The sequence below is a fragment of the Vigna umbellata genome, chromosome 3, assembly GCF_029865625.1.
Source record: "Vigna umbellata cultivar VRB3 chromosome 3, Vumbellata_1.0, whole genome shotgun sequence".
In the NCBI taxonomy this organism is placed as follows: Eukaryota; Viridiplantae; Streptophyta; class Magnoliopsida; order Fabales; family Fabaceae; genus Vigna; species Vigna umbellata.
This window is the reverse complement of record NC_142167.1, coordinates 30,345,301-30,371,297: the sequence shown is the minus strand read 5'-3', so window position 1 is coordinate 30,371,297 and position 25,997 is coordinate 30,345,301. Positions and strand designations below refer to the sequence as shown.

General features: G+C 34.9%; 1 protein-coding gene across 1 annotated transcript; it reads right to left on the bottom strand.

Annotated features, from left to right (window-relative positions):
• Nucleotides 1-18,876: 18,876 nt before the first annotated feature.
• Nucleotides 18,877-24,259, bottom strand: LOC124835771 (TOM1-like protein 6). The gene is made up of 9 exons (XM_047310770.2): nucleotides 23,815-24,259; nucleotides 23,217-23,295; nucleotides 22,978-23,076; nucleotides 22,271-22,384; nucleotides 21,594-21,757; nucleotides 21,394-21,475; nucleotides 21,224-21,309; nucleotides 20,820-21,107; nucleotides 18,877-20,450 (listed from the first exon to the last, which is right to left on the bottom strand). Exons 1-9 carry the CDS (start codon nucleotides 23,943-23,945, stop codon nucleotides 19,190-19,192), a joined length of 2,304 nt encoding a protein of 767 aa, XP_047166726.2. The 5' UTR covers nucleotides 23,946-24,259; the 3' UTR covers nucleotides 18,877-19,189.
• Nucleotides 24,260-25,997: the final 1,738 nt, after the last annotated feature.

Here is a 25,997-nt window from a genome sequence, read left to right as displayed (position 1 = left end):
TGTAATGGGGCATGGAATAGGGGCAGTGCTTATCTCTCCTAAGAATCAATACATTCCAATGACGGCAAGGTTGTGTTTTAATTGCACGAATAATATCGCAGAATATGAAGCCTGTGCCATGGGAATTCGAGCAGCTATAGAGTCTAAAGCAAAAATTCTGGATGTATATGGAGATTCAGCTTTGGTCATCCATCAATTGAAGGGAGAATGGGAGACTAGGGATACTAAATTAATTCCATACCAAGCTTACATCAGGGGATTAATTGAGTATTTCGATTCCATCACGTTTAATCATATACCGAGAGAAGATAATCAATTAGCAGACGCATTGGCTACCTTGTCATCGATGTTTGAAGTTGATCAAGATGCAGAATTGCCAATGATTGAAATGAAGAGTCATGCGAAGCCAGCGTATTGTCATTTCATCGAAGAGGAGGTAGATGGTAAACCTTGGTACTTTGATATCAAGCATTATCTTAGACCCGAGAATATCCAGAGAAGGCATCAGAAAACGACAAAAGGGCGTTAAGGAGGTTGGTTGGCAGTTTCATTTTGAGTGGGGATATTCTATATAAGAGGAATCATGACATGGTTCTCCTTAGATGCGTAGATGCAAAAGAAGCCGAGCTGATACTAAAAGAAGTACACGAGGGTACATTTGGCACGCACATGAATGGGCACTCAATGGCCAGGAAGATACTGAGAGCGGGGTATTTTTGGTTGACTATGGAAAATGATTGTGTACACATGTGAGAAAGTGTGAGAAATGCCAGGTATACGCAAGTAATATCAATGTTCCACCCATGACCTTGAACGTGTTGTCTGCACCATGGCCCTTTTCGATGTGGGGAATAGATGTCATCGGAGCTATAGAGCCAAAGGCGTCAAATGGACACCGTTTCATATTAGTTGCAATCGATTACTTCACAAATGGGTTGAGGCCGCTTCTTATGCTAATGTGACTAGAAAGGTGTGACCAAGTTCATAAAAAGGGAGTTGATTTGCAGATACGGGATCCCTAACAGGATCATCACTGATAATGCCACTAACTTGAACAACCAGATGATGACAGAGTTATGTGAGGAGTTCAAAATTCATCATCTTAATTCTTCTCCTTATCGTCCAAAGATGAATGGGGCAGTAGAGGCTGCTAACAAAAATATCAAGAAGATTGTGCAGAAAATGGTGGTCACGTATAAGGATTGGCATGAAATGCTTCCTTTTGCTTTACATGGTTATCGCACTTCGGTACGAACATCGACTGGGGCAACGCCTTTCTCGCTTGTATATGGAATGGAGGCAGTACTTCCGTTTGAAGTGGAAATTCCGTCCTTACGAGTTTTAATGGAAACCCAATTAGAAGAGGCGGAGTGGGTTCAAGCTCGTTTCGACCAGCTCAATCTCATTGATGAAAAGAGACTAACAGCAGTATGCCATGGACAATTGTATCAAAGAAGAATGAAGAAGGCATTTGACAAAAAGGTACATCCAAGAGAATTTCATGAAGGTGAGCTGGTGTTGAAGAAGATCTACCTATACAAAAGGATCATAGAGGCAAATGGACTCCAAATTATGAAGGGCCATTTGTAGTGAAGAAAGCATTTTCTGGTGGGGCACTAATTCTCACGAGAATGGACGGAGAGGAGTTACCATTGCCAGTTAATTCTGATGCAGTAAAAAAGTTTTACGCATGATGATTCCGTGATAGTGGTTGCTATTAAAGGGATGTTGATATTATCTTCAACGCTTATTGTACTCTGTGTTTTATTCAATAAATAAATTTCACGTGATTTCATTCATATTTTGGTTGTTTGCATTCCATCTGAAATATTGCATGTCACGCTGAGCTGTTAAGTAGTCAAGTGAAAATGAAAATGAAAATAAGTAAACGCGTGTTGATAAAAGCATCACAGGTATATCAGGTTGGCGAGCTCGGTCCTGGAGGATGTCGAAAGGAAAAACGAAAAAAAAAACGAAAAAAAGGGTTACATGTTGAGTTTGTTGTTAATAAAGTTGTCAAAGACATAGTATTTTCGAAAAAGTTTTGAAAAATACCGTTGGTGAATACTTCCCTGATTCAAGGTTTTGGGTGTAACCGGTGTTCTTTTCTTGATAAAGCATCTGCATTCACATTACTTGAACCCTAATTTTTTTCGTTCCATAAGACGAAGGATTTCGCCATATGCCTAATATTGGGGCAGTTTTCATCATGTTACATACACCGATAATCCATTGATTAGGGAGATAAAAAAAAAAAAAAAAAAATGAAGTTGAGTGTCAAGCACTACATAGTTTAGTTTCAGGGTTAAATTCAAGAGAAAGTCAGACAAACAAGATTCGGAGTGACGTGTGGCCGTTTTTCGTTATCCAATCGTCAAAAACAGTTCATCCAATTGCACCCCTTTTGAGCCAAAATTCATAATTGTTTTCATCACCCTAGACAAGAATCATTAGCAGTCGACGTCAATTTAAAGGGTACATCATAAGCATCCAAAGTGAGAAAAAATGAATGAAAGGAAAGTATCATAAAAGGACCACAACAGGGGCAACGAAAAGAATGATCCAAAAAGAAAAAAAAAACAACAATAAAATGCTGAAGTTCAAATCCCTAAGGACAGTTGACTGGGCACCTTGCAAATGATTCTTGTTTAAAGACTTTAACCGTCAAACACTTATTTGGGCCTTTGTTATCCTTTCTTTCAAAACCCTTTGACCTTTAGCCACGGTACAAGCCAATAAAAGTCCACACTGACTGAAGACTGTTGGTCCTAATCTTTCTCACGAATTTAACTTTGAAACAAATATGTGGTGAACGACACAATTCAGTGTTATTTTCAAAAAAAAAAAAAAAAAAAAAAAAAAAAAAAAAAAAGTCTCCCTGTCAATCGAAGATCATCCAATTTGGGGGAATCCTTCATACCCAAATCTTTTCACTTTTCCATTGTGCAAAATTGGGGCAGTATGGGAGCACAACATGTTAATAGCACTTTTCCCCAAAGGAGGGACACACATACGTTAATCATTATTCATTTGCTTTTCATAACATTCTTCCACATTCTACAGGGTTCAAGTTAATTTGGATTGCAAAAAGCGATAAAAAAATTTTAACTCAGGGTTACACTTTCTTCCTGCACATCAAAGGGTTCTATACCTATCAACGTTGTTTTTAGGAATGCGTTTTGAACGTACATTGTGTTTGATGGCAATATTAACAATGGATTCCAGGCATGGAATTTTCAAAAAAAAAAAAAAAAAAAAAAAAAAAAAAAAAATAAAAATAAAAATAAAAAAAAAAAAAAAAAAAAAAAAAAAAATGATGAAAAGCGAGAACAAAAGAAAAGAACAAAATGAAAGTCTCATGTGTTCATGCATCCATGCATCATCATGACATAACATCATCTTAGAGGAAGCGAGGAGAATTGTTTGCAAAATCTTCATGTTTTACTCGACATTTATCAACTTTTCAAAGTTATAAATCCAGGTTTTAATTTTCTGTTATCGACCCTCTGCATGGCAATGGTCAGATTTAAATTTCTGTTCTGTGAGTTTGGCCCTCTGCGAGGCAATGGTCAAATCCAGGTTTTAATTTTCTGTTATCGACCCTCTGCATGGCAATGGTCGGATTTAAATTTCTGTTCTGTGAGTTTGGCCCTCTGCGAGGCAATGGTCAAATCCAGGTTTTAATTTTCTGTTATCGACCCTCTGCATGGCAATGGTCAGATTTAAATTTCTGTTCTGTGAGTTTGGCCCTCTGCGAGGCAATGGTCAAATCCAGGTTTTAATTTTCTGTTATCGACCCTCTGCATGGCAATGGTCGGATTTAAATTTCTGTTCTGTGAGTTTGGCCCTCTGCGAGGCAATGGTCAAATCCAGGTTTTAATTTTCTGTTATCGACCCTCTGCATGGCAATGGTCGGATTTAAATTTCTGTTCTGTGAGTTTGGCCCTCTGCGAGGCAATGGTCAAATCCAGGTTTTAATTTTCTGTTATCGACCCTCTGCATGGCAATGGTCGGATTTAAATTTCTGTTCTGTGAGTTTGGCCCTCTGCGAGGCAATGGTCAAATCCAGGTTTTAATTTTCTGTTATCGACCCTCTGCATGGCAATGGTCGGATTTAAATTTCTGTTCTGTGAGTTTGGCCCTCTGCGAGGCAATGGTCAAATCCAGGTTTTAATTTTCTGTTATCGACCCTCTGCATGGCAATGGTCGGATTTAAATTTCTGTTCTGTGAGTTTGGCCCTCTGCGAGGCAATGGTCAAATCCAGTTTTAGTTTTTGTTACTGATACTTTACTTGACATTGGTCGTTTAGCATCGGACTTGAACCATTTTGTTGTTTTCTTTCATGATTGAAACCCGGACAAAATTAGTGTTTTTATCTTTACTTAGCTTTACTTAAATAATATAAAAAGATTAAATTTTCATATTATTTAGTAATATCTAAGTAAAGAGGGGCAGCTGTCAACACTCAATTTTGTCCGGGTTAAAAAAAAAAAAAAGAAGTGTTTTTATTGGTTTTTTTTTTTATTTTATTTTACCTTTTTGTTTTTTCTATTTTTATGTATTTAGATTTTTGCTTTTAATTCAATTTCTACTTTTCTTATCTTCAATTTTGTTTTAATAGAGTTAATAATTAAAAAATTAAAAAAATGAAATTAAAACTGAAAATAAATAATAAATAAAATAAAAATTAAAAAAAAGGAAAAAATGAAAAAACGTGGGAATTGGCGTATGGGAAGCGTGTCTGAATGAGGGGAGCAGGTTGTTAGAAAAAGATTTTTTTCCAAGATCTTGGGGGGACAAGGTGGTTACAGGAGAATTTTTTTTCGAGATTTTGGGGACAGAGGATTGTTTTTGGGTTGGGATCAGAGAGAAAAAGAGAGGGGGAGGCACACGAGTAACGATCATCTGAAATCATATAGCATTGGCACCGGCACCGGCGAGAAGAGATCACCGGATATTCGTAGCTAGCAGTAGCCTTAGAGCTCCGAGAGGTAAGCCTCTTGCTCCCCTGTGTGGTCATGTATGCTTACTGTATAACTGCCTTTGATGCTTATTCCATTTTGTTTATGCTATAGTAAGTCTGCTACATTCCCCATTTTATAATCTTATAGCATTTGTTTATCCTCTTCCTCTGAGCATCCATCTTCATCTTTTCTTAACACTGAACCTCCAACTTCCTTCATCCATATTCACCCACTGCCACAAGACACATTAACACCCACGGCCGTCATCAATCTTCACGTCCAACACTTGATCATCTCCATTACCTGCTGAAACTCCCACCCATCATCACGGGCACATACGCAAGCTTTGTATTCCTCCATTTACTCAATCAAACCTCATTCCCTCATCCACTCATAAACCATCATCCATATTTGCCCACGGCTACTACCAATGCCTCACGGTCACCGCCTTATTCCTCCATTGGAACCTCCATTCCAACCCACGCATAGCACCATCATCCTCAACCTGCATTATACAAAGCCACAGCCTAGAACAATGACCAATTTCCAGCCCTCAAACACCAGTACATACTTTACCTTCACTGAGCCAAAGCGGTGATTGGTCATTGTGTCGTTCACCGTCACCTTCAACCACGCAACCACACACCACCACCTTCAGGCTCACCGTCTCGTTGTAGAATACTGAATTAGGATAATGGTGCTGAGGGGATCAGAGATGAACGCGGAGGAAGACCCTCCCTGAGAATCGTCGTTTTCGAAGTGAGAAAGGTGGAGACAGTGGCGTCGTGGCTGGTGGTGGTTCTGGTGGCGCGAGTTGCCGCCGGCGAAGCCAAGGTTGTTCTGGGCGAGGTGATGGTGGCCGGTTATGACGGAGATGGCGGTGAGTCGTGGTGCTGAGTAGGAGATCTTGGATCTCTGGAGAAAGCACGAGCCGGCGTGAAGGAGTGAATGAGAGTGAACCTCCTAAACCCCTAGAAAATTCTAGGTTAGAAACCATTCAATTGGGCCAGGCCCAAAATTGAGCGTACGTCCGGGAACCTTTGTTTTTCGAGCGTTCGTCATCCAGCCTCACAATCCCAACGAACGCTCGTCCATAACGAGCGTTTGTCATCCAACGCTCATTTTCCCAACGAACGCTCGTCCATAACGAGCGTTCGTCATCCAACCTCATTTTCCCAACGAACGCTCGTCCATAACGAGCGTTCGCCTCCAACCCATATCCTCCCAACGAACGCTCGTTAATAACGAGCGTTCATCATCCAGCCTCATCTTCCCAACGAACGCTCGTGCAAACGAGCGCTCGTCGTTCGTCATCCCGCCTCATCATCCCAACGAACGCTCGTCCATAACGAGTATGCGCCATCCAACCTCATTTTCCTAACGAAACGCTCGTCCCAAACGAGCGCTCGTCATTTGGCCTCCACTCACCTCAGCTACCCAACGAACGCTCAACCCAACGAGCGCTCGTAGACTAGCCTCCTCTTCTCAGCGTCCGTTCGTCACATCATCCATTGAACGCTCGTCATCTACCTTCCTGTACTCAACGTACGTTCGTCGTATCACCCAACGAACGCTCGTTATTCAGCCTACATTCACAACGTTCGTTCATCCTCTATCAACGAGCGTTCGTCATTCAGCCTTAGTTACCAACGTTCGTCCTTTATATTCCCCAACGAACGTTCGTCCTTAAGCTTCCATATCTGAACGTCCGTTCGTCATGTCAATAACGAACGTTCGTCCTTAAGCTTCCATTTTTGAATGACCGTTCGTCATGTCAATAACGAACGTTCGTTTTTAGACTTCCATTTTTGAACGACCGTTCGTCCTGTCAATAATGAACGTTCGTCCTTATGGTTCCATTTTTGAACGTCCGTTTGTAGTTTCAAACAATGAGCGTTCGTCTTTAAGCTTCCATTGTTGAACGTTCGTTCGTCATTCAATAACGAGCGTTCGTCACAGCTTCAATTTCTCAACGTCCGTTCAGCCATTTTCATTTCTTTTGTTTATTTATTTTATTTCTATTTATTTTAAACATCTATTTAGCCTTTAATATATATGTAATAATACAATATTTTAAATAAATAAATTTACAAAAATATGTTTTAAAGGTTTAAGCACACGTGTGACCGCTCGCGTCGTCCTTGTGCTAAAAACCTCTTCTTCTTTTCTTAAATAAAAAATTACAAAAATATTTTAAAGGTTTAAAGCACACGTGTGACCGCTCGCGTCGTCCTTGTGCTAAGAAACCTCTTCTTCTTTTCTTAAATAAATAAATTTACAAAAATATGTTTTAAAGGTTTAAGCACACGTGTGACCGCTCGCGTCGTCCTTGTGCTAAAAAACCTCTTCTTCTTTTCTTAAATAAAATTTCAAAAAATACGTTTTAAACGTTTAAGCACACGTGTGACCGCTCGCGTCGTCCTTGTGCTAAAAGCCTCTTCTTCTTTTCTTAAATAAAATTTCAAAAATACGTTTTAAAGGTTTAAGTGTAACATCCCAATATCTCACATTGGATAATTCATATTATTACATTTACGGTAACATCCCGTAATCTCACACTTAAAAATTCACAGTTGATATACATATTTTAAACTCAGATTTCAACTATAAACTCCTAAGTATAACTTGAATCCTTCTAACTTATCTTCGATCTCTTTCTTCATTGGTATTGCTTCAGACGACATTCCTTCATCTGCTCCCGTATAATATCACGCATTATACGATCATCGCATTCACATGCACACACATGTAAGGGTGAGCTAACAATTCAATACAATAAACATACCTCGATATCAAACCATACTATGCTCACTATACCAGATCAAATTACATAAACAAATATGAGTTACACACTAAACCACATTGCATGCATCAATATATATCAAACACCAAATCAGAATGCATACACCAATATGCATCAATGCATACACCAATATGCATCAAACACCAATATGCATCATGCATACACCAATATGCATCGAACACCAAATCAGAATGCATACACCAATATGCATCACGTCCATCAATCCCAAAAGTCATACAAATCACATACATTCACATACTTTCCACATAAATCACATTATTATAATTCACAATCATGTTCAGATGCATAAATTCAAATCTAATAAATCCAATTATTTCAGAAATCATACAAACTGAATATATTCCAACAAGATATATTACACAATAATTTAACAGTCCAAAATCTGTTCAATAGGATTTAAGTTAAAAACTTGTCGAGTAGACTTCCAGGAAAGAGAGGTGCGTCACAATGGACAACTTAAGTACCAAGTCTTTCCTTAGCCAAAGTGTTCCTCAAATAGTTTTTAACAAATTTCTTATTTACAGATTTAAAACAACAGCATATAATATTAACACCGAAATTTAATATAGATATCCAAAAAAATAGAAATTTAAGCAATATTGAGATCTCTGAGAAGATACGAAATTAATATCTATAAATCTGTAACTCCGATTTCAAATCTGAATGGTCACAATAATTCACTATTTGTTATAAACTATATATTAAAATTTCAGGTTGATCCAACGGTTAATAGATAGATATTGAGGTTTTACCGAGGTAACTTAGGTGCAGAATTTTAAGTGGTTTTCAATTATACTCAAAATGCGGAACTAATTTCCCTAAGCACAAACATTTAATTACAAATCTGAACGGTAAAAATGACTTAATATGTCTTATGAATTACATACTAAATTTTGGGCTCAATCTAACGGTAAATAAATATATATGAAATGTTTACCATAATAACTTAAGAACAGAAATATAGTGTTCATCAGATTTTTCAAAACTTAAAAATTATTTTCTCCAAACATAGACTTTCAATTTATAATCCGATCGGTCAAAGTGTATTAATATATCTTAGGAATCATATATAAAATTTTCAAGTTGATCTAACGGTCAAATAAGTCGTAATATATATTTTACCGAGATGCCTCAGTAATAGATCTACAGGGGTAATTAATTTACTCAAACATGCAGGATTTATTTCTCTAAGTACAGACTTCTAATTACAAATCCCAACGGTCAAAGTGAAGAAATAGGTCTTAAGATTCATATATTAAAATTTTAGCTAAATCCAACGGTCAAAATAATTAAAAGAAAATTTTTACCATACTAACTTGAAAATAAGAAAATTATAATCATGAAAACTAAATTTATATAAGTGAATAGATAACTACCATTACCAAAATTTTAACATACTCATAACTCATATTCATTATCATAACATGGATAAAAATCATATACAAGAAAGATTAGCTCCCCTTACCTCTATTCCAGACTTAATCTCCTACTCCGAATTTGTTTCCCTGAAATTCTTCAGAACCTCTACTCTTCTTGCAACTAAAAATTTCTCCCTAACTCTTTCTTCTCTATTTCTCAAGCTCTCACTTGATTCCTCTTTTTTTTTGGTGCAAAATACCCTTCCCTCCTATGGCTATTTATAGGTAAAAAAAAATTTACTATTCATTAATATTTTAATATTATTTATTATTTTAATATTATTTAAAAAATAATATTTTAATCATTTACTCACCAAATCTGATCTTAGTTTCTACCTACTAATTTCTTCCATGCTAAGGAATCTTAATGCTGAAAATTTATTTTTATTATTTTTTTTTTACTATTTACTATTTACTATTCACTTTTTACTATTCACTATTCAATTTTTACTATTCGATTTTCTTAAAAAAAATACTAAATAAGTTATCAAAAATTTTAACTTCTCCTTATAAAATTACTATAATTTTATATCCAAAATTTACATTTTTCTATCCACTAAAATTATTATTACTAATAAAATGCTAAAATTTACTACTATATATATATATATATATATATATATATATATATATATATATATATATTTTTATTTTTATGGGTCTTACATTAAGCACACGTGTGACCGCTCGCGTCGTCCTTGTGCTAAAAGCCTCTTCTTCTTCCTTAAATAAATTTACAAAAATATGTTTTAAAGGTTTAAGCACACGTGTGACCGCTCGCGTCGTCCTTGTGCTAAAAACCTTTTTCTTCTTTTCTTAAATAAAATTTCAAAAATACGTTTAAAGGTTGAACACTCGTGTGATCGTTCGCATCGTCCTAGTGTTCAATACTTTTCTCTCTTATTTACGTAATATTAAACGAGGGTATGAGTGCTCGTGCGATCGTCCGCATCAGCCTAGCACTCAATACTCTCAAGTTTTTCTAAATAAGTAAATAATGGTATGTGTGCTCGTGCGATCGTCCGCATCAGCCTAGCACTCAATACCCTTAAGTTTTCCTAAATAAGTAGATAATGGTATGAGTGCTCGTGTGATCGTTCGCATCGGCCTAGTGCTTAATATCGTTATCTCTCTTTTCAAAAATAATTAAAAATTTAAATATCATTTTAAAGGTATGAGTACTCGTGCGACCGTTCGCGTCGGCCTAGTACTCATTACTTTCTTTTTCTCGAAAATATTAAAAACATAAAAATCTCCAAAAATTAAAAACATCTGCTTTTTCAAACAAACAAACAGTCTTTCAAGCTAGAACTACGTAACCCTGATTTCTCATTTTGAATGAGAATACGTAGGAGCAAAGTCAATCCTTGTCGGGCCCAAAAAACTAAAAAAATATATTTTGTTTATTTATAATTTTATTTTAGGGGATAGTTAAACATTTTGAAAACCACATCATATTCGCACATTTAGTTAAAGGTACTGCCTTAGGGCAGGCGTTGTAGGGTGCTAACACCTTCCCTACACGTAACCGACTCCCGAACCCAGAATATGGTTTTCGTGGACTGTGTCTTATCATTTTATGGTTTTTCCGTAGTTTTCCAAAATAAACTATGGTGGCGACTCCAAATCTCTTTTTAAAACCCGTTTCTTTTTTTGGATCGTCGTCCCGTCGCGATTCCGGTTGCGACACGCGTGATGTAACTTTTACGTCAAAGATAACAAGGTGACGTTAATAGGACAATTTCACGTCGATTATATCGATATCTGACGTAAACCTAACGTCGACATTGTGCAACGATGTCAGGTTACGTTAGTTAGTAAAGAGATTGACGTTCAATATTTGAATAAATATTTATATTTATAGGAAGATTTGTCGTCTTATGTACTAGGGAAGTGACGTAAACTTAACGTCGATGCGGCAGATAATGGACGTAATGTTCACGTCGAAGTTCAAAGAAGACGTCAATTTTTTAGTAATATTTGAATAAATATTTATATTTAAAGGAATATTTGACGTCAAGCATAAAGGGATGGACGTAAGGTTAATGTCGAAGTTGTCTATATGGGACGTTATTGTCGATGTTTGAACCTCAAATGGTGTATACTTTGACGTTACCTTCAGTGTTTTTTTTATTTGATTCGGTTTAGCTCGTTCAACCAAACCTGAAATACAGAAACCAGTTTTCCAATTCATATATATTCACAGAATTAATTAATTTAAAACATGCTATCATCAATTCATCAATTCCAATTAAATAGTAAAACTAAAAGACGCTAATGCTATCATCAAAACTTTAAAGAACCTAGTTTTTCATTCATTTATTCACAGTATTCATCTATTCACAATAATCTATTAACAATTTAAAAGTTGCACAAGTAAGCAAATGCTACTATCATGAAAGGAAAAACCTAAAGCTATAGCTATTTAAAATGTTTATTCAAATATCATGCACAATCCTCTCTTATCGTCGTTATTACTGAAGTGGACAATGGAGAGGTAATGTTGAACCGCTGCATAATCAAGGAAACTTTACTATTATATTCATTTTAATGTCAAAAGTTTATTGATATTTGTAAGATTTTCAAATGTAAATTTTTACCTAATCCATTCCCCTCTGATTTTTGCTCGGATGATTGCCTTCATCCATGACATGATGTAGTAGCCACATGTCCAAGAATCATTCTGCTTATTACACTAAACATGTGAAAGAACTTAGTCAAATGTAATGGTTTAAATTTGACTACGAAAATTAAAGGTTAAAGATCAACGAATTCCAACCTTAGGATATATAATTTCAAGTTGTTGTCCTCTGGTCCTAGTCACAACTCTAAACAAATTTGAAACATTTGAAACATTAGAAACATAAGTTAATATATTAATATCATAATGAATTGATAAGAGTGAATGTAATACTTACGTTTGTATAAAGGACTTCAACTCCGCTTTAATCTTCCTATGAAGAGAACAAAATCATACAACTTGTGCTTTTTTTGGAATGATCACCATGAGTTGCCAATAGCCCCTGTCATGTACCAACAACTAGTGAGTAAGTTTATTGATTAAAATTTGATAAAAGTTGACAATATTGGAAAACACATACGCATCAATGTATGGCGCGATATATATCTCTCTGTTAGACTCAGTCATCCATGCTTGAATATATGATTTTCTGAAATCTAATGTGTTTCTAGATAGTTGAATGGTCTGAGGTTCAAGAAAGCCATAAACTGACGCCCGACCTGATTCAACTACGATGGTGTCCATGTACCTATAAGAGTAAAGTTAAGTATATTTATTAAAAAGTAATAATACTAATATACAAATTGAAAAATAACAAATAAAAAACTTACATGCACCATAGTTGTATGCATGAAATGTTGAGCATTTTTTCTCCACCAATGATCTCATAAGCATAATTGAAATTAATATACAATGGAACATGGCACTCGAGGCCAAATGTTCTTAACTCCCACAACATCTCTATCGGTCCTTTTCTCAACTTATTTAATCTGGAGGTCAATATGAATATAACATCATGGTCTTCTGCTTCCTCACGAGCCTCGTTCACAGGTTGAGCAATTGGTTGTTTCTCAGGACAGTAGACCTGCAACTCATATTTACAAAAGTTAGGAATCGTTTAATTATAACTTGAAGATTTAAGATAATAAAAAGAAGAATATAATACCGTTGGTGGGCCAAAATATGGCATGATCATAGCCTTAGGTCAAGCTATAAATGTGCCTAAGGCCACCCCCACGAATTGGATTTCAGATGTAGGCAATGACACTCGAGCCTGGGGGTCTCTTGGATCATCAATCATTACCCGCACGTGAGTGGGCAATAAAGGAGCACCATGAATGGTCTGGCCTTCTACAATCTGTCGTTCCACGACCACTACGCGTGGAGGATCCTCATCAACCAAAAACTCATACTGAATATTGTAATCAGTACGATTTGCGGTAGAGCATGAGCCTTTGGTGCTCACACGAGGTGCAGTAGGATCATCTATAGGGGTGTCCTCCTGTGTGACCGTTGTTGTTGCTCTTGTTGTTTCTCTTGTTGTATTGTTGTTGTTGTTGTTATTGTTGTTGGGTGATCATCGCAAGTTTTTCTTCGAGCATTCTGAAGCGTTCACTCATGTTTTCCTCTAATTTGACTTGCACCTGTTGCGTGATGCTACTAACCATTTCCTAAATCACGACTTCTGTGCTTCTTGGTTTAGGGTCAAAGTAGTCCCTCAATCCAATAGCTCCTCCAACACCACGCACACGACCTAGACGGTCTCACCGACCTGTGGATGCTACTAAGAGGTCCTCCCTACCTTGTGCCACAAATGTGCCTTGACTCTGTTGGTCAACCAAGTCATCCTGCATATCATAATGAAGTTAGACACATTAAAAAGTTTGTTACATAATTTTTTATGAACTATGGTAATCAGTTAAAAGTTTCCACTTACAATTCTCTAGGATATCTCTTGAGTAGACTGGGATGTAAACTGGCCATTGGACTTTGTCCGTGCAGCCTTCCATAATTCATGTCTAGCTGGTGGAGGTGCTAGATCAGGTGACTCAAGACCTAACTCCTCAACGCGATGTTTTTTCATTTTTTGCTCTAATAGCGCATAACCACCACGTGACAGTATGTGTGGTGTATCATTAAGCTTCTGCCTCTGTTTGGCAACTATCCTTTTCACCTATGAAAAAATGAAAATCATTAAGCATAAATAACAAATTAACATCTTGTGTGACTAGAGCAAAATATTAAAAAACGTACCTGCCACTCAGGAGTAAGAATCTGAATCATAGAAAAGGTAGGAAGAGCTTCTCATCAAGGAATTAGAGAGAATCAGGTAAGAGGAGCTAACATTTCTCTGTTATTATCTTGTAATAAGCATTGATGGTATAAAATTGTTGTGGTGTAAGGGGAATGTGAAAATGTCAATATTGTAAGTAAGTGTTAACTTTCTTTTTATTATTCTATGTTCTTTGTTGGATCGATGCCTTAGGATGATAATGATGTGAAATTTGTGAAAACTAGTTGAGGAATACTTTGACTAAGGAAAGACAAGGTACTTAAGTTATCCATTGAAACGCACCTCTCTTTCTTGGAAGTCTATTTAACAAGTTTTCAACTTATTTCAAAAATGGAAAATAACTTTTCATATAAAGATAATCAACAATGTGAATTTCAAATAAATTGTGATTATTATTTTGAATATGAGATATAAAGATGTTGAGATAGATACTCAGTCCAATTGTGGGGTTTAGGTATCTTTGATTATGTTTTCCTTATTTATTTTTTTATTTTTTGAGTTACCATAATAAAACCTCAATTCCCACTGAGTATACCGTTAGATTGAGCTGAAATTTTAATATATGATTTGTAACACGTATCATTTCACCTTGACCATCTAGATTTTTAAATTAAGATTTATACTTAAAGGGAATAATATAGTTTTTTTTAGTAAATTAATCACTACTTTATTTTAACTCTAAGTTGTTTTGGTAAAAAAAGAATTTCCACCTTGATAACCGTTAGATTAACGTGAAATTTGGATATGTAGTCTCTAAGACATATTAATTCACTTTGACCGTTCGAATTTTTGATTAGATATATTTAATTGTGTCAATGTTCTCAACACTACCTAAATTCTATTTTTGGACCACCTATGCAAAAATTAAGATTTCCACTTTATTAGATCGAAATGAAAATTTTACCATAGATTCTAGATATACTATTATGTAATTTACCCATTTAAATCTTCAATGTGAGGTATGTATTAAGAACAAACTTCTACGTAACGTCATAATAATTTTGGATTGTTGATCCATAACCTTGGATTTGGAAAATTATGTTGAGGTTGTACTCGTTATGAGTAAATATTTTAAGAAGATCTATGATAATTATCTTGTCAACAGGTATATGGATATGACTAATCAATTTATAAATTTTCTATGTTGACATGTTTACGGGATGAAAATGGATTAGTACCAACTTACGATTAAATGAATGGATATGAATGAGTTATATGGATGAGATAATATGATTCATTGATTATGTGATGATGAATGAATATGGGGAATTGTTAGCTATGAAATGAGGTATATTTCTTTATTATAGTAATTGTAAATTCGGGAGTAGTGTATTTGGTTTCCATCATAAGACTTTGAGCATAAGTAGAGTGACGCAGGAGGTTTATGGAAGCAGGTAGAGAGTAGTCTGATCAAAAGGCTTTGACATAAGCAAAGTACTCGTCAGTTTTATAGAAGTAGGCAAGAGTGGTTTGACCATAAGGCTTCGAAGAGTAAGCATAATATACTTGTAAGTAAGGCTTATGGAAGCACATAACGAGAGGTCTGACCGTAAGGTTTCAGGAGTAAGCATAGTATACTTGTAAGGTTTATGGAAACAAGAAGCATGACTTTGAGAGGAGTTAGAGGGTGATATGTTACATAAAATAAAAGATATAATAAAGTGAATTAATGGCATTGAAGTAATCGTGTGTATAAATTATAATGATATATGATTGAATTATATAGGGTGAGTGTGTTCAATGATTGTATGTTATAGTTAACTCATTCTTATTTGTTTGTGCAATGATCATATAACTCGTGTTGTTATATGTGAGCAGATGATGTTACAAATGCAGTTGGAGATGCATAGAGACGAGAGACATGCTCGAAAAAACTTTAAAGGGCTTTTTGATAAAAATAAATTTATATTTGAAAACTATGTTGTTTAAGATTTGTAAGTTTAAATTTGTACTTATGTGAAATTGTGAAGACTATGTTGTTTAAGGTTTGTAAGTTTAAAATCATATTTATGTTAAATCAAAATGAAGTTTTAAGTATTGATATCATGTTAAATTTAAAATTTTGTTTTACTTCTCGTAATACCCTACAAATTATTTGGGTGTTACACTTATCATTATCAATCATTGGCCTTTGTTTGTCCGGAACAACAATGTTTGTATTCAGGGCTCTCTAGAAGAGTGAGATACATCTTGTATCCATCATAAGACAACCTCTCTTTTTACTAGGCAAACAAATGATATTTTAGGTCATTTTCTTTGTAAACCTTTGTGTTTTAACCAAAAGTGACTACATTCTAAATAATACTCAAGTTTTATAAAGAAGTGGTTGTGCTCCGATGAATAGTCAAGTTTTAGCGAGAAGTCATTATTGTCCAAAGAATACTTAAGGTTTTTTAATCAAGAGTGACTATGTTTCAAACATTTTAGTCAAAAGTGACTGGGTTTTAAATAATACTTAATTGTTTGTTATGAGTGACTACGTTTCAAAGAATATTAGTCTTATACAAAAATGATTGTCTTCTAAGTAATATTCATGTCTAGCTATAATTAGTAGGATTCAAATAATACTTGCTTTGTAACTTTCAAATTTAGTATGCCATATTGGAACTTGATCATATTGATTAAGAACTGAAGATAGTCTGGATTTCCAAACAAACCAGTATATGAAATCTTATGTAAATCTCCCTTAACCTTTACCTCTTCATATTACATGTTATTAATTTTTGACTAATTTGAGAAGGAGAGCTTTGCGAAAGACATATTTTGAAAAGGTTTTTAGATAGTTTGATTGTCAGTTTGAAGTTGCATCTAACAACCCTTCACTATATGTAGCCCTTCAAAAAGCTTGTTTAACAATATGGCTAAATATTAATAAGGATGGGGTAGCCTTGACTTCCCCAACTCTATTGCCAAATCCACAACTTTCTATCAACATTGTTGGTGATTAAGAATGATACAATTTTTTTGTACCATTTGCTCATGTGCAAGATGATAGTGATGTATTATGCTTGTAGGAGGAAGATATATATGGAGAATGAACTTTAATGACCTTGCATGGAGATTAAACATTAAAATTATGTGTAGTTTAAAAATAATTTTGACCCTCCAAAATTAATGCTCAAGATTTGTCCCTACTTAACTTTGTACATGTCAAGTATATACTTTGTTGTTTATTATTAGATATACTATGTTTATCTTATCTTTATCTTTTATCTTTAGTTAGTTTGCTATTTTTTCTTATTTGTATTTTGGGCTTACCCATATTTCTTCTATTATAAATAGATGACCCTATGTATATATTTAACACAAGGAAATTAATCTCACATATAGTTTTTCACTATATTCAACATAGTATCTGAGCCAAAGGATCTTTTTAGGAAAACCATTTATTGCCTTTGTCACTACACCCATTACTTCCAGCAGCGGCACCATTTACCACTCTCGGCAGCGTCATCGTCTACCGTAGTCGTCTACCACTACCACTACTACAATTTCAGTTTCAACCGATGATCACACAATTTTTATCGTTTCAGCCAGATGACCACCGTGCCATCAATGATGCCTTCATCGAAGCTCCTACATGCTTCCAGCTCCTTTTCCCTCGTGCGTGTGACACGTCTCGTCTCCTCTCAAGAAATGATTCAGAGTGTCAAGGTTGCTCTTTTTCCTCTTTTAAGTTCATCATGTGTGGTCGCATTCCCATCTCCTCTCAAGCAGCTATTCAAAGCATCAAGGTTGCTCTTTTTCCTTTTTTAGGTGCCTTGATTGGAGAATCTTGAATTTTAAAGGTTTCTCTCTCCTGTTCATCCATGGCTTCTTTGGCTGTTGTCTCTTCTTACAAAATGCAATCCTCCATTATTGTTATTGATGTGTTTTTCACAATAGACTTAGGTCATACTTTAGGCTCCTATTATTTGTTATTGAATATTGAGTTTATTAAAAAAAATAGTTAATCTTACAAAAATATCACTGGTTTCTGTGTTTTTTTTTTATATGTGTGGATGTAATTCGATTAAATGATGAATATAATAAATAGAAATATTTTGAGAAAAATGTTGGAGTAATAAAAAATATCCATGAGTGGGGTTTGAAATTTACTCCCACCACATCTAAAGAAAGCTTATCCACACAAAAAAGTTTAAAGATTTTTTTTAAAGTGAGTATGATTTAAAGTTTCTAATAAAATGCAAAGTGACTCTATCAAAACAAGTGCAAATTAAATATTTTAGTTAAAGTGGTGTATGTAAACATTTCACTTAAACTAACACTTTAGAGTATAATAATAATTTTGTCTCATGAAAATTATTAAAAATAACTAAACAACTCTAAATATAGAAAATTGAAATCTATTATAAAAGAAATCACAAACTATTTTAGATAACATAATATTATACTATTTATCTCACAGTGATTATCTTCTCTAAAAATAAAAATACCTAAACTCAATTTTCCTAGAAACCTTATTCACCTTCTTCTAAGTTACCAAAAAACAATTTCTATAAATAAATAAAACTTTGCATGACAGCATCTAGATTATATAAAAATATTACAACAAAAGAGCAATGGAATTAAAAATATATCTTGAGAAATACCAGGGACCGAAAATGGATATGAATCCCAAAACCCTAAATATATTGCGCCACGTTAGTTTATGCCGGAATGGCTCGAAAATTCTGAATTTAAGCCGATCTAAAGTTTTGCACACTTAAATCGCTTTACTGATCCAAAATCCAGATTCGTATATACCAATGCGATGAAAAGTAATTTGCCCTTGTTAAAAATTCACATCAGGCTTGTCAATCTGTATTGATTTCTGTTAACTAACGTGATTTGCAGCCTATCTTACAAGGGAATATGTTCTCAATAATTAATGACATTCGACACGTGTCCGCATTTTAAGTGCCCTTTATAGTGGTTAACGATCAATCAATGAACATAAGTACGAAAACCACTACAAGAAACTAAAATATTACATCAAAGAATGTTCAAAGTCTGTCGTCTGAGGTAAGACTCAGCTTAACTTTATGATCTGTTGTTACTCAGAATAGGAAGAGTCACTTGTATCGATCTAGAGAGCTTCCATAAGATGCAAATGAGAAGCTGCAAACAATACTTCTGGTCCCATTTTTTACAGTATATCAATACATTTTTTTACATAAGACAACACTTCACTTACGCCCACCAATCATACCAGGTCCCCTTGTCCCTGACAAGCCAGATGATGAACCACTGACCTTTCCATCTGTGTTTCCGAAAACATTCAAATCTTCAAATAGCCTATAAGATGGAACAAAAGTCTTTTGTCCAGTTGCACTTGCAGGAGTTCCACCGACACCACCTCTGGCAGATAATGAATTATTGTGTAGCACGGGCGTCCTTACTCCTGGAGCTAAAGGATACGATACTGTTGTATTGGCTTGTGTTGAAATCAAATTTGTAGCAGGAGAGTGATTTTGATAGTTGGCATATCCAGGTGTAGCTGCCCATGGTGGGGGAGGATATCTTGCAGGGTATTGATGATGTTGATTCTGAAATTGTTGCGGTTGCTGAAGTTGATTTTGAAATTGTTGCGGTTGCTGAAGTTGATTCTGAAATTGTTGCTGTGGCTGAGGTTGATTCTGAAATTGTTGCTGTTGCTGAGGTTGATTCTGAAATTGTTGCTGAGGTTGAGTTTGAGGCTGATGACCTTGTACCGTTTGGGGCTGATACTGTGAATGCTGTTGGGGTTGAGATTGCAGTGTTTGGTGCTGCGGCTGATACTGTAGAGGTTGCTGTTCATTATGAGGTTGCAAATGTTGTTGATGAGAGCTATATTGATTATGTTGAGGTTGTTGGTGCAATACATGTGGGGATTGTAGTACTGGTTGAGATTGCAATTGCTCAGATTGGGGCTGAGACCGGTCCTGCTGGGTCGTTTGATGGTGCTGTTGTTCAAATTCATAATGTGTATTATGAGATGAGGGTGGAGTTGGGGATTGAGACCGGGATTGATACGATTGTTGTTGAGGCTGGGCTTGAAATTCTGACTTAGATTGAGGTTGAGCCCAAGGGACAACGTAACTGTTGTATGACAGATTTCCCGGATATGTTTGGGAAGCAAAAGAATACCCTTCTGATGTGGACTGAACAGGTGTCTGATGTATGCCTTGGCTAGAGGCTGATGGTGCATAACTTGTCTGTGGAGACGATGCATAACTTGTCTGTGGGGATGGTGACACTGACAAAGTAATACTCAGTAAGTCAATAATGTCCTGATCCTTTGCAGTAGTAACTGGGGCAGGTGGGTTGGAAAGAACTAATGCATTGGATGGAACTGAAGTTGCGGGATTTGGAACATGTGGAGTTGTGCTGGTAGTGTTAACTGACACTGAGTTTTGGCTGGAACCAGTTGCGGTATCATTTGAAATCACTGGCTGTGCCTTAGAATGCCTGCAATAGTAAAGAGTTCACATTAAATAAAAAATTATTGACACGGTAGAACAATTTCATCACCCATGACCTGCAATATATGTTGGTATATGGGCTTTACAAGAAATTCTATTACAAAATTGGGGCTTCTAAAAAATAGTTGTAGGAGAGAATGAAATAGCATGCGTGGAAGTATAAAATGAAAATACATGCTTAATACAACGATTTGTGCATGCTTATCCATTCATGTCTATACTTAAAAGACCTAAACATATATTCTAAACTAGTTTGTTTCTTAGATAAGTTATAAGCAAGCAAGACTGAAAAGAAAAACAGGTTTCAATAACCATGAGCCACAAAATATTAAATATAGTATCAGCTCTAAGGGACCTCCGAGCTAGCTGTGCAAATTCATCTTCTTCCTCTTCATCACTCTGGCTCCGGGTTTCGGAAAGCACTACGGCTGAAGAGCTAGCTTTAAGCGTTGAAGAAGCCTCTCCAAGGGTGGAGCTGTTAACATTGGATTGATCTACACTTGGTTGAACTTCAGTTGGCACAGCGCTGGAACTTGCTCCTTGAATTGGAAACACAGTACCAGAAGCAATTGCATCATGCCTAGCTAGCAAACCTTGAATACTATCATTTAATTCGAGGCCTCGTCCAAGAAGCTCCTCGTCCCTATGACAAAACCAAGGTGATAAAAGATTATTCCACATATAAGTGGACAGACTTCACGAAGTAACAATCAAGTATATTTGGGTGTGTGCCAGATGGAAAAGCCGAGTAAAACTAACCCAGTTGAAGTTAGCATTTGCATCAACTTTTTCTGGTTTGTGCGACAGCGATCAACTAGATCAATAATCACCTCGTCTTTTACCGCCTACAAAGCATAAAAATCAGATATTAAATCGTTTCAGTTCAAGAAAGGAGGATTCAGAAGGCCAAGGAAAACCATTTAACTTACTTCACGATCACTAGGATTCACAGCCTGCAACATGTCACTCAAAAGATCCAAAACATGTCGCATGGACTCCAAGCTTGACATACTGAGTATTTCAAGAAAAGTTAGCTTAAAGACTCATCTGATAGCACACAGAAGTTCTGTCACAAAGGACAGCAGGGGAAGCAAGGTTGAAATGGAAAAAATAGAAGGTCAACATTAACCTCAAACTTTCTATCTCAGTAGCCATAGTTTCATCCAGTGTTTTAGATGAATTGCTCGACATCCCATATCCAGCTTGCATACTTCTTATATTTGGATGGGTAGGAGGAGGAGTAAATATTGGAGCTGCATCTGGTGATCTCTTTGGAAAAACTACTCCAGATCGCTGCCATTCATATAATTCAACTTAATATTATGATGATATAATCTGATGCTCATTAAATTACAGCTCACATATCAATGTAATCTTTTATCCTGTACTTAAAATGTAAATGTAAATTTGGAACAAACGGGATGATGGTTGGCTTTTGCCAGGGGACAATTCTCCAAGCTGAGATGTTGATGGTATAAAGTATGTGGTGGAACCATAAAAAATTAAAATTCACCCATTTGTCACTAAAGAATTGCAAGAACACTTTAGAGTTGTAGGCAAATGTGTTTTTTGAGGTGACGCATTTAACTACAAAATACAAATTTGTATACTTGTTATAATAAGAACTAAAAGTATCTTCTTAAAATTTGTGATCTCACCCTTAAGATGAGTCCGATATCATTTACAGAACATTCACAAATGCCAATTATATAATTTTGAAAATCTAGCATCCCACTTTCACATGAAACTATCAACGAAGAGAGATTGACAAAATCAATAAATTTCTTTTATCAACTAGACAGCTACCTTTAACTCCTCATATGCCCAATAGTACTGAGGATGCCTACCACCTGGTCCCCCAAATGCTTCTTGCCATGAGTCCAGCAGCATTAAGATTTTATCCCTCACTTGCATATCTGCCTGAAGAATCATTACATGTATTTCATGTTAAAACAAGACAAATCAAAAAAAAAAATTGCACGAAATGGTAGTAATTTAACAGAAATAGAACCCATCCATATTTTGATGAGTAAATATTAAGATTGTTTTGATAAGTAAAAGCCTGGTGAATTTACCAATAAAAAAAAATCTTTATATTTACGTATCAACATGTAGATGGATTCTACAACTGTTCAACTCAACATTACAACTATTTTGAAAGAGAAATACTTCCCGCATACATTTAACACAGATAGGTTTGAGCCAATGATCCAGTAACCTATCTAATCTAGAATCATATAGCAAGGAAATCTCAAAAGGAAACTAGAAGATACTGGTCATTAACAATGTACAGCAGTAGCCGCCGGACTTGATTTGGAAATAAATTGAATTAGGTAGAATGCACTTCAAACAATTACACCATCAGATGTCATAATAGCAAAATAGATTAAATCCTGACGTTTGCATTTATAATCACAAATTCCATGAAGAATGCAACAACAATTTCTTTCAAGCATCAAATATACAAACTGAATCAGGAACACACCTTAAATTTCCAACTAAAATCACCTTACCTTTTTTCTTATGATTTTAATCATCTCTTCCAGTATGTTTCTCTCAGCAATTTGAAAGTGAACAAAATCACCACAGTTCTTTACCATTGTCTCCAGCAGCTGGGGGTAGACAACCAGAAACCAGAAATCAAGCTCCAAACAAATGAATTTGAAAGTTAGCCAATTCAGGAGAACACGGCCACAAACAACTTGACCCAAATACAGAAAAGTAAGACCAAAAGCCAGTGCCAACAAAGTACCGTGAGAGCTAGTAATTGAACTCTAGAGCTCCTATGTTGTAATCTCCTCTTCACAGCTTTTACCACATCTTTCGGCTGCCTGAGAAATTCATCAATGATTCAGTAAAAACTTAAAAGACCAGTGTGAAAATTCCCAGAGACTACTATTAAAGGTGTGAAAGGAAAACGAGAAAGAAGCATAGTTTGTACTGCCATCCATGGACCCTAGTTTTTCTGAGAGGGGGGAACTAAGAGTAAAATAATTGTTCAATTTTGACATCAGTAATGCATGAGAAAATTAAAAAATCACCAGAATTAAAAAAAATGAAAAAAAATAGAATCAGAAAAAAAAAAAGAACAACCAGTTTCCACTATTTCCCAAATAATACAATCCTCTAGTCAGTTTCATCACAAAGAACATACTAACTACAATCAACAACAACTTTAGCCCCAAAATTCCATCCGATAACAGAACTAGCAAAAATTAAATGGAACATCGCATTCAAAGGCATAAACATGTGGCAGTTGATCAAAGTCAAACCCTCCAAAATCAAATAAAACATATTATTGAAATTGATATGCTATCTATCTTCCTCCTTTTCTTGTAGTTGAAGATTACCAATGATTAGAATTGATGGAATCACAAATTTCGATGTTCATGGTCCAATCAGGGCCCATAAGAAGATCGCTGGTCGCCTTATCCACTGCGACAGTAGCTGAGGAAGAAGAAGAAAAAGAAGAAGAAGACATCGTATTCCTCCCCCCTCTCTTTCTGAAACTTCTTCAAGGAACACCACAATCAATTCTGGATTTAACGAACCAAACTCAGAAGCCGAAAAAAGATGAAAACTTTCCAGCAAAATTAATCGATAAAGCACCGAAGAGTGCAAAATTACGAAACCCTAACGAAATTCGGGAATGGAACCATGAAAATAATAACCGGAAAAGTCGTCGCTTGTTTTCTCAAATAGAATAGTTTTTAATTGTTTTATTTCTCTCTCCGAGCTAAATAAGGGGAATCGGGGAATTTTCTCTTTTCCATTATTTTCTCGCTACAAATTTTTTTCCGGGAAAGTGCGTAATTTTCCTTTTTCATTCTATATTTCGTTTTCGTAGCTGAAAGGGGTGCGTATTTTGTGCGGTTTGATAGGTGCACTCTCTCCTGTGCCTGTGCCACCCACGCGCTACGTGGCACGTGATGAGGAAAAGCAAATTTGAATTTGGCTTTCCTTTTCCGTGCTGAAATTCTTTGACTTATTGCAATTGATAATCATTTCAAAATCTGAAACACACTCACAAAGCATGATTCAGTTCATTCAATTTACATTCATCGAGTTTATTCAATGTAATAATATCGTATTTATAAGACACTATAATTAATTCATATTTATTAACATAATTAGAAGTTTGGCAGAAATTCTTTTGTTTGAATCTTTACATATGAAATTTAGTGATAGACTGAGATGATTAATATATAAAAAGATAATAATAATAATAATAATATACATAAAAATATTAAAACTTTATTGAATATTATTAATTTTAGTTAGTTTTTTAAATGACTAAAACTACTATAATTTTGATTAAAAAAACGTATAATTGAAAAAAATTAATACAGAGTATAATTAAAACTACTATTAATTTTTATAATTTTATTTTCAAAATACTAATATTTTAGTTAGGAAAGAGAATTGATGAAGTACATATAGAAAATTGTTAACACGAATATAACTAGTGTATAAGAATTAAAACAATCTATAGATTTCTATTCTAAAATTATATCATGCTCATGCATATCTCATTTCATACAAAACTTACTTGAAAGTGATAATATTATAATATAAAGAAACCTCCTATTAATTCTGAATAGGTGGTAGTTTAATTAAGATACAAGACAACAGTAATGAATAATAAAACAACACATTACTGTAACATGAATATTAAGATAAAAACACCTTTGACATAATTTTGGATGATAAATAACATGTGTGTATAAAGTTACCTTATCATTATATTTTTTTACATGTAAGTAATTCAGTAATAAAAAAATTAAATATTGTAATATTTATAACTCATAATTGCAGCAATTTTAAAGTAAATATTTGCAAACAAAATGCTTCCGAACTAATTAATGCTTGTTGGTACACTATTACCTAATTAACGTAAAAAATAATTACTACAAATACTATTTGTCTTCAATTTTTTTTTTTTCAAATAGGATTCCAACTTAGTTATGATATAACCCTTTTCTCTATTCCTTCACTATTACATTTATACACCTGTAGAACAATTTTAAATATATGCCCTAAAATTTGAAAAGAAATAATTTTCTTGTGGAAAAGAAATAATTGATTCCAATATGGTAGCCTTTGGTACTCCAGGAAAGTTTAACTTTTATTCATATATATTATTAAATTAAAATAAAAGCATATTAAGAAGTAAATATGATATTATTTTTAGGATGTTGAGATGATGATGATTATGATAAAGGGGGAAGAAGGAAAAAAGGAGATAATATTTGATAAGAAAAATTAAATATAAAAATTTGAATTAGGTTTGAAATTAGTTAAATATTTTTCATTGATTGTATTGTCAAAGTATAAACCAAGAAATAGTTTGTAAATGAAGTTTTTGAAACGAACATTATTTTATAAATTTTTTGGGTGCATTGCACACTTACTATTTTGGTGGCAGCATTATACAAGCACCTGGTAAAGTGAAAATGACACACTGAAAGCAAACCAAAAGGAGAGGTTGAAGGAAGCTCATCGACCTAATCGATTGCTATCAATGATTATCACC